Here is a 10,180-nt window from a genome sequence, read left to right as displayed (position 1 = left end):
AATTATAAATATTTCAAATATCTATTAGTGATATATGTTAATTTACATACATCTTTTATAATTTTCAAATTGAAAGTTTAAATGAATTATAATATTATAATATTAATTAATTATATAATTATAATATTAATTAATTATAAAATTATTATGAATTATAATTATAAATATTAAATTAATTTAAATTTTTTATTATTATATAAATATAAATTAATAATTAAAATATATTATTATTATAAGTCATAAAAATATAATTTAATTTCAATTTTATTCTTGATAATTAGTAATTTATAAATATTACAATTTGATATTTTAGAAAATAGATTCAGAATTAGATTTATAAATAATAAAATCATTTAAAATTAAATAAATAGATAAATATTCAGAATTAAATATTTTTACAAATCAAATTACATTGATGGAAAAATCATTAAAATATCATTTAATATTATTACACTATTATTAGTACATTAAAACTATATTAAATTATTATAAAAAATTAAAATAAAATATTAATATAAATCTTAATAAAAAAACAAATTAATTCTAAATGATATTATTATGCAAGGTAGATAGAAACTTTAAATTTAATTTTAGAAACTAACAAATATAAACGTTCGTTTGTCTTTATAAACAATTTAATTTTATACTATATAAAATGAGATAGTTCAGTCTTCATCGATAATAATATCTTCGTTTCATTTCATTTAATACAAAATTAAATTAATTCGAAAAATAAATCAAAGAATTTTTTTTTTATAATTCCTGAATCCTTTAAATTTTCTGTCTACTTCGTATTACAAGTATTTTATTTAGTATTATATAGCTAATTATATTATTTTTCATTATAATTTAAAAATGTACATATACATAATATTAGTTCTTCAGTTTTAATTAAAAAAATCTAATTAATAAAATATCGATATAAACATTGATTATTTTTATTTAAAATACATTGTTTTTTTTATAATGGACTATATTTAATAATTTTTATTTAAAAACAATTTATATTTGTTATTGCGATATATTTATGTTAACAATGAATAATTTCATAAAAAAATTAATATGCGATAAAAAATAATTTATTTCAAATTTGTGAATTAGTTAACAAATATAAATTTCATATGATTTTGTTCATGTTCATGATTCGATTACGTAAATGTATGTATAAATACATAATAAAAACATTAAATTATGTATAAAAATTTAAAATATCATGTTTATGATATACAACTTTAAAAAAAAAAATAAATCGTTCATTAAATGCTCAATGCTTCTTAATAATTTGCATATATTCATTTGATTATCAATATTTCAGTTTTAATTAATTAATTTTAATTAATTTTAAAAGATGAATCTTTTATATACATATTTTTCTTGTTTTGTATATATTATTTTTTTCGTTTTTCCTTTGTTTCTTATCAAATAATTTTAGTTAATGATTTCTATAGAAAATGTGCCTTGCAATAGCAATGTATATATTGACAGCTACATTCGGAATACTTGTGAAAATAATTATAGTAATGAGTATATTTTTCTTAAATGTTCTTGGGAATACTATTTATCTTGTATATGCACTCTTTCAAATATTGGTACGTACTCAAACTGGAACTGAATAGCTCAATTATCACTGACAATTGATCGTAATGGAGACATGATTTTTCCTTTTAAATTCAATTTGGAAAAAAATTGTTATTTCCTAAGTTCATACATATATATGAATAAAGTTTATATGTTTGCTTAATTTTTTTGAATTACTATTACTATAATATAATTAACACGTATGCATGGATGCGTGTGTGCGTGTGTATAAAATTAATTAATTAATTAATAATTTTTTCTTTGAGCTAAATTCAAATTCTGATTTACAAAACAAATTAAAATATAAATATAATGATAAATAAATTAAAAGACAAAATAAAGCTAAGAATAATATAATTTAGAAATGAGAGCTAAATGATGATTCTAAAAAATGTATAAAAGTTTTGCATATAGTTCAAAGTCCTCAGAGAATTCAACATATATTACGCACGTTGATTTTTTATCAGGTTCCAGAGAATTTTACCAGAGAACATTTTAAGAATAAATCTTTGATACTTACAATTAAAATTAAAAAGTTCATAATTTAAATAAACAGAAGTTCAAGAACAGTTAAATAAAGATAATTTATTAGACATATATATACAGTTTCTATTCTAGTTTTGAAAATAATCAAATATAAACATTTATATAATTTTTATATATCTAGTATGAAATATATAAATATTAAGAATAAAAATATAATAAAAAATATTATCAAATATATATTTGATTTTTATAAAAAATAAAAAATAATCCGATTTGTTAAACACAAGTTACTGATTTATTAAAAAATGATTATAAATGATTTAAATTAATAAAACATTTTTTTTTTAACATAATTTTAAATAAAACGTTATAAAAAATCGTTTACAATAATAAGAAGGCAAGAAAATTTAAAAAATTTTTTTATTTAATAAGAAACAATGCATATATATTAAAACTTATTATTTTCCAAGAGATTATGTAATAATGATGATCACGACAAACTTATTTTTACATTACATAAATAAATATAATTTATATTTAATTGTATTTAATTATATTTAATAATTATATTTGGATTAGCAAAATATAACATTTATTTATATAATATTAATATATATGTTTTGCTATTACATTATATTAAGATCATTTAGGTATAATAATATCGTATAAACAATAATTAACAATAATTTAAAAAAAATTCTATCATCATTTTTAATAAAAATAAAAAAAAACAAAGTCAACATTATTGTAACTGAAAATAAAAATATGAAAAATAAATAATAAAGTAACATTAAAAAATAATTAATCGTATATTATTATTATATATTATTATTATATATTTGTGTGCAATTTAGTGATATTTAATAATTACAATTATCATTTTATCACATAAAAATGCATATGAAGATAGATAAAATAGATTATATTTTAATGCACGGACTTATTGAATTATAACGATAACCTTTTAATGATAATGATTGGTTATTTATTTGCATCTAATAGAGAATTTGCAGAATAAAAAAAAATATAATATATCCAAAATAGATATGTTAAATATTACATATGGTAAAATATAAATTTCAGTTAATTGCAAAAGCGTTACATTTTCTTATGAAATAAATAGCAAAGAAGACGAGAATTTCATTTATGTTTGACATTTACAATTAATTAATATTATAAATATCAAAAAATATCTTTTAATATTATGGTAAATTATTGTAATTATTATTACAATCAAATTTTAAAACATGTACTATTGTATAGATATTTTATTGAATAAATAAATATTTTATTGAAAATTTAATATTTTTTTTTTTTTTTAAGTAAAAACGAGAATAAAATAAAATTTAAAAAAGAAAAACTTATAAATGAACTTGTATAATATTTTTTTTATTTTTAAGATTTTTCAACTGAAATCAATATGAATTATGTTATATTCATTGTTTATTATTCATATTATTCATACTTTGCTTAAATCTTGTCTTGTATATTTGGTTGTTTCATTAAATAATACTAACGTATATCAATAAAAATCATATCATAAAAAAAATTAGAATAGAAAATGATGATATTTCATTAATTAAATTGATCTTTTTTTTTGGATAAGATCTTTAAGTTAAATTTATTTGTATTGAAATAATTAAATATCTGCTAAAAATTTTATTTGCTAAATTTAAAAATTTATTTTAATCATAACATTTATATAAAATCGATGATTTACAATCATTTATGTAAAAAAAATTTTTCGTAAAATAATGAAAATCACGTAAAATATCCTGTTCGATTTCTTGAATCGACCCAACTTTTTTAAGACTGTTAATAAACGAACTTCGTAAAGCCGATGCTGATACATTCACTTATTCAGTTCTGGCCTATCTGTCGTTAAGAGAGGTTGTGCGATTTTACTTCTTAATTTTATAATAGAATTCATTAAGTAATCGGTCATAACAAACAAGTTTCTTTTATTTGTCATTTATTTTTTATATATTTTAATTTTTTCATCATTGTATCTATTACATTAAAGTGCAACACTTGTTCAGTATTATAATAGGTAAGTGATTTTAAAATCTTTAAATGTCATATCATCATGACTTGTCATTTCACTTTCTCTTTTAACAACTTTGTTTTGCATAACGTATGAGTGACCTTAATACAAGCTTTTTTGAAATAAAGCGATTCTTCATTATTGTTTAAAAAATTATAAATATTGTAATTTTAAAAAATTTATATATATTAATTGAAAATAATAAATGTAATTTTTATTCAATCTTTGTACATTTTAATTTTATATGTTTTAGGCAATTTAAAAACATGCCTTGTCCATTTTTAACTCATCTTTCTGCAAATTATATTCGAAATTATGGAACTTCTATAATTATGAATTATCGTCAACTTTGTCCAGTAATGTCTCAGTTTTTTAGTACTCAGACAGATATTGCAGATACTCAACAAATTGAAAATACCATAAATGGTCAATGTCCATTTCTTGCTAAAGAACAAAATGCTATAAAAATTGCTAGTACTATAATTGAAGAAGATATTATCAATGTATCATCCATAGAATCAAAGGAAAAAGCAAGTTTTCCATATGAAGAATTTTTTCATGAACAGATTATGAAAAAAAAAAAAGACCACTCTTATAGAGTATTTAAAAAAGTCAATCGATTAGCAGAGAATTTTCCAACTGCAATAGAATATTCTTGGGGAGAAAAACCAATCACTGTTTGGTGTTCTAATGATTATTTAGGAATGTCACGACATCCTACAGTAATACATTCTGTTCGAGAAGCATTAGACAAATTTGGTACAGGAGCAGGAGGAACCAGAAATATATCTGGAAATTCCATGGGACATGAAATATTAGAAAAAAGACTTGCTTCTTTGCATCAAAAAGAAGCTGGTTTATTATTTACCTCTTGTTTTGTTGCTAATGATTCTACTTTATACACTTTAGCAAAACTTTTACCACATTGTCATATTTTTTCTGATGCTGGAAATCATGCATCTATGATTCAGGGTATAAAAAACAGTGGAGTACCAAAGCATATTTTTAGACATAATGATGTACAACATCTTGAAGAACTTCTTTCCAAAGTAGATAAAAGTATACCAAAAATTGTAGCATTTGAAACAGTACATTCTATGACTGGTGATATATGTCCTTTGGAAGACTTATGTGATATTGCACATAAATATAATGCTCTAACATTTGTTGATGAAGTCCATGCTGTTGGATTATATGGTTATTCAGGTGCTGGTATTGGAGAAAGAGATTGGGTACTTCATAAAATGGATATTATATCTGGCACTCTTGGAAAAGCTTTTGGTAATGTTGGTGGTTATATTGTTGGATCTGCTAAATTAATAGATATAATACGAAGTTATGCAGCAGGTTTTATTTTCACAACTTCATTACCACCAACAGTATTATATGGTGCCTTGACAGCTATTGAAATTTTAGCTTCTGATGAAGGAAGATTATTAAGAGCCAATCATCAAAAAAATGTAGCTTATATGAAATCTATTTTAAGTACAGCAAATCTTCCACTAGAACAATCACCTTCTCATATCATACCAATAAAAGTATATTTTTCTTGTATATTACTTAAATAATTATTATATTATTTGTATTACTTCTTATACATTAAATTTAAATATAAATTTTTTTTCAGATTGGTGATCCATTATTATGTAGTCAGTTGGCTGATTTATTAATAAAAGATAAAGGACATTACGTTCAAGCAATTAATTATCCAACTGTTCCTAAAGGAGAAGAAAAATTAAGGCTAGCTCCAACTCCAAAACATACTCAAACTATGATGGATCAATTTGTAAAAGATATATTACATGTTTTTCATCGATTGAATATACCAACAATTAAACATAAATCAAACAACATTCCATGTGTAATTCAGGTTCATTGACAAATATTAAATCTAAAAATTTAAAAAATCTGTATAATATGATTATAATTTATTTATGTATTTACAAATTTATATTATGTGAATATCTATGCTATTGAATAATTCAATAGTGAAATGTTAAAAATTAATCAAAGTTAATTTGATTATAAAAAGCTTTAAATAAAGTATTATGAAATGACATATTAATATTTACTCATTTAATTTTTCAACGATTTAAAATATACGATTTTCAAATATAAAATTTTAAATTTGTTATCTTTAAAAAATATTAACATTTAAGTGACATACCATTTCTTAATTGTTTACGCGTCGTAAGTAACGAGAAATTTTTATCTATTACAATATTTACATAAATAATATAAAATATAATAGCTTCCTGTTGATGTCTCGAATTTTTTTTTCAATTGATTATTAATCGTTATATAATATGATAAGGAACAATTATCTTCTTCCTTATAAACAACATACTAAGCATATTTTATATTCAGTAACCGCAATAGTATTTTTTATAGTTTAAAAAATCTTGTTTATAATAATTATTAATTAATTAAGATAATCACATATTCAATAAAATTCAATAAATTAAATATAATAATTGAATAAAAAACAATAAAATTGTTGTTTCTCTTGAAACACAATAATTTAATTCAGAAATATTATTTTTATATGTGAATCACATTAATTTATATTAATTTAATATATTATTATATTATTTACATAATATATATGTTTTAATATGTACTAATATCTCCTATTTAATTTAAATATCTAAATTCTAGATAAAATCTTTGATAATAATATTGTAAAATTAATTTTAATATCTAATTTTAACATTTAATTTTAACGTTGTATTTTTTTTTAAATATCTTTTCAAAAATGATAAACAATTGTTTGATTTCACCATACCAATCTTATTTTCCATTATGTAAATCTTTACGTTATCCATTAAAGATACTATCAATAAGAATATTTAAAGATTTCAAATATATAAAGATTTTATATATAATATATAATCTTTATATATAAAGAACATGAAATTTTTTATAATAAATCTTTACATATATTAATATAATATAAAAAAATATAATATATAATTCTTATTAAATAAAATATATTATTTTCATTTTATAATAATGATAAAATTATAACCGATCAATTTTGTTATTTCGATGATTTATTTTATGATTAATATGATTAATAAATTAATAATAAGATTGAAAAATGATTTATTCTTTTATATATAATTTTTATATCATCTTATCACAATTTAATCTTATAATTTAAAATTAAAATTTATTTTATACAAATAATATAAAATTTTATTAGCAGTTAAGTCTATGTTATATTTTGTCTATGGTTAAATTATAATATTTCACTAGAAAATTAAATGACTTCGTTTCCGAGCTGGTTGAAAATACTGTGATCTTTTTCCGGTTTATCGTTATATTGTACGAACAGCAAAATGAAGGCAAAGGGCGAAGTAAGGAAATATTTCAAATTATATTTAAAAAATATATTGTATATAGCAAATTAACCAATTAAAAAAATTACTATACTTTATGTATTATAATATGATTTATTTAATATTTGTAAATTATGTATTAATGATGACTTAACCTAACATGACATTGTTGCTAACACATGTCCTCATGATTTATAGTTTTGTCAATTTTTATACTTAGTAAATATAAAATATAATAAAATTTATTTTCATCTTTATGAATAATATGAGTTAAGAAAAAAAAATTTTAATAAAATTTAATAATTTTAATATGTTAAATTTTATTATATACATTTATTTTGAATTTAATATATATATTGACGAAACTTAAAACAAAAATAAAAAAATGAAAAAAACAGAAATAAATGTAGTATTAAAAAAATTAATTTGAATTGAAAACTAATAAAATCTTTTTTATAGTTGAAGGAATTTGAAGTAATAGGTCGTAAATTACCGACTGAAAAAGAAAAATCTACACCATTATATAAAATGAGAATATTTGCACCTGATGCCATTGTTGCAAAATCTAGATTTTGGTATTTCTTACGGCAACTTAAAAAATTTAAAAAATCTACAGGAGAAATTGTTTCATTGAAACAGGTAATTGTTATATAAAATTTTAATTTAAGAAAAAAATTCATTAAATATTAAATTTCTATGAAATATTTTATGGAATATATATTATTTTTTAGATACCAGAAAAATCTCCAGTTAAAATCAAGAATTTTGGAATTTGGTTAAGATATGATTCTAGATCTGGAACTCATAATATGTATAGAGAATACAGAGATCTTTCTGTAAGTGGTGCTGTAACTCAATGTTATAGAGATATGGGAGCTCGTCATCGTGCTCGTGCTCATTCTATTCAAATTATTAAAGTTGAAGTTGTAAAAGCTGCAAATTGTAGAAGACCACAAGTCAAGCAATTCCATGATTCAAAAATCAGATTCCCATTACCAAAACGTATTCATCATAGGAATCGTATGCCACTTTTCAGTGTTAGAAAACCACGTACCTATTTCCTTTAAATATTTTTCAGATTTAAATGATTTGCATATTGACATCAAATATATTATTCTAAATGAAATAAAAAAACATTTATTGTATGATGCAATTTTTATTTACCCAAATTTTTTATTAGTTCTATCTTATATTTTAAATAATTAAATTTTCAAGATTTCAATAATTTTAAAAGTTTGTAAATAATTATATTTAATTATTATATTAATTATATTAATTATATTTATAATAATTATATTTATATATACGCTTACGTATAATATATAAACTACATATATTATATATACATAAGCTATTTTTTAAATTTTTATTTTAATTAATAATAAGTTTAATAATATCAAATTTGTATAAAAATCTAAACGATTACGCATGTAATTTATTGACTCATTTATGAGTCACTTTTTAAATATGATTTGTGGATTTTAATTTTTTTTGTTTTGATTAAAAAAAATAATAGTAATAAATGCATATAATAAGACATCACAAAAAATTATTATATATATTTTAAGTATTGTAAAGAAGGTTAGATTAGTTAATATTTGAAGAACATTATAAAATTTTATTAAAAATTCTATTTACACTATTAAATCTAAAATATTTTAAATATCGAAACTACAAATAATAAATGAAAAATATTTCATTTAAAAAATAATATTACCAATTTGTATATTATTTATCAAAACAATTATTTGTAAATAAAAATGGGTCAGTTTCTTGACAGTAATAGACACATGACTACTCGCGTAATGTTTGATGAAAAAAGCGAAAACGGATTAATTGTTGGTGGCAAATACTTACCAGAAGAATTATTAGCAGAAATTTTTTGCTATGTAGATTATAACTCTTTGTTAAATTGTCAATTGGTGTGTAAACTTTGGAAAAATTTAATTCAAACTTATGTTTGGCGTAAAAAAGCAGAAATTATTTTCGGTCGATCACTTCTTTTTGATAAGGAGGTTTCTTGGCATACATATTATCTTATGTGTAAAAAGAAACCTTTTGAAAGGAATTTGATAAAAAATCATTCTGGAGAATACGGAACGCAAAAATGGAAAATTCTTGATGAAGGTGGTGATCGTTGGAAAGTAGAAAATCCTCCAATAGGAGTTTCACCTTTGCCAAATAATGAAGCTATTTTTAAAGGAAATCAATTCTGTTTTGTTACTTCTTATAGAAGATGCACTAAAGCACAAGTAATTGATCTAGAAATTGAAGGATTGACATCATATGTTTTAGACAATTTACAACCTTTAATAGTGGTATTACAAAATTTATATTTTCTTAAAATTTTTTAAAAAAATATTTTTGTTATAATTTATATTATTTATATTATTATATTTATAATATTATGATACATATATACATATAGGTAAGTGAATGGTATAGTTGTCGTTGGGATTGTCCAGCTATCTATGAATGTAAAATCAAATTATTAGGAGAAGATAATAAAATCATTGATTCCTTTGAATTCCATGATAGTATTGAAGAAGAAAAACAAAATGAATGGCATCAGGTATATTTTATATATATAAATATATATATATATATATAGATAAAATATTTTTAAAAGTAACCAAATTTTTAAGAATAATAAAATTATGTTACAATTTAATTATATTTTATTTTAGATATTACATGAATTTAAGAACTATGGACCTGGACTTAGAAGAAT

General features: G+C 19.9%; 3 protein-coding genes across 4 annotated transcripts in view; all 3 read left to right on the top strand.

Moving 5' to 3' along the window:
* The first annotated feature begins 3,831 nt into the window (after nucleotides 1–3,831).
* Nucleotides 3,832–6,165, top strand: LOC102675616 (5-aminolevulinate synthase, erythroid-specific, mitochondrial). The gene is made up of 3 exons (XM_006622896.2): nucleotides 3,832–4,114; nucleotides 4,362–5,646; nucleotides 5,736–6,165. The coding sequence occupies exons 2-3, from the start codon at nucleotides 4,375–4,377 to the stop codon at nucleotides 5,985–5,987; spliced, it is 1,524 nt and encodes a 507-aa protein (XP_006622959.1). The 5' UTR covers nucleotides 3,832–4,114; nucleotides 4,362–4,374; the 3' UTR covers nucleotides 5,988–6,165.
* A 1,150-nt stretch (nucleotides 6,166–7,315) lies between these two features.
* Nucleotides 7,316–8,594, top strand: LOC102675482 (60S ribosomal protein L18a). The gene is made up of 3 exons (XM_006622895.2): nucleotides 7,316–7,467; nucleotides 7,909–8,088; nucleotides 8,181–8,594. The coding sequence occupies exons 1-3, from the start codon at nucleotides 7,450–7,452 to the stop codon at nucleotides 8,514–8,516; spliced, it is 534 nt and encodes a 177-aa protein (XP_006622958.1). The 5' UTR covers nucleotides 7,316–7,449; the 3' UTR covers nucleotides 8,517–8,594.
* A 549-nt stretch (nucleotides 8,595–9,143) lies between these two features.
* Nucleotides 9,144–10,180, top strand: part of LOC102674981 (F-box only protein 6-like) — a 1,917-nt gene continuing 880 nt past the window's right edge. Inside the window, exons 1-3 of one of the 2 annotated variants that reach the window (XM_031513869.1) lie at nucleotides 9,144–9,767; nucleotides 9,878–10,021; nucleotides 10,137–10,178. In XM_031513869.1, the coding sequence (XP_031369729.1) occupies nucleotides 9,210–9,767; nucleotides 9,878–10,021; nucleotides 10,137–10,178 (744 nt within the window). In that variant the 5' untranslated portion in view covers nucleotides 9,144–9,209. Of the gene's footprint in view, nucleotides 9,768–9,877; nucleotides 10,022–10,136 lie in introns of both variants that reach the window. The other variant, XM_006622891.2, reaches the window with a different exon arrangement.

Source organism: Apis dorsata, unplaced genomic scaffold (assembly GCF_000469605.1).
Source record: "Apis dorsata unplaced genomic scaffold, Apis dorsata 1.3 scaffold_787, whole genome shotgun sequence".
In the NCBI taxonomy this organism is placed as follows: domain Eukaryota; kingdom Metazoa; phylum Arthropoda; class Insecta; order Hymenoptera; family Apidae; genus Apis; species Apis dorsata.
Note: the sequence above shows the minus strand (reverse complement) of the source record. Positions and strands in the feature narration are given on the sequence as shown.

Excerpts from the sequence above, each read along its gene's own strand:
- LOC102675616 (XM_006622896.2), top strand. The coding sequence starts at position 4,375 with ATGCCTTGTCCATTTTTAACTCATCTTTCTGCAAATTATATTCGAAAT. Across the intron at positions 5,647-5,735 it reads CTCATATCATACCAATAAAA|ATTGGTGATCCATTATTATG; the intron begins GTATATTTTTCT and ends ATTTTTTTTCAG.
- LOC102675482 (XM_006622895.2), top strand. Across the intron at positions 8,089-8,180 it reads AAATTGTTTCATTGAAACAG|ATACCAGAAAAATCTCCAGT; the intron begins GTAATTGTTATA and ends ATTATTTTTTAG.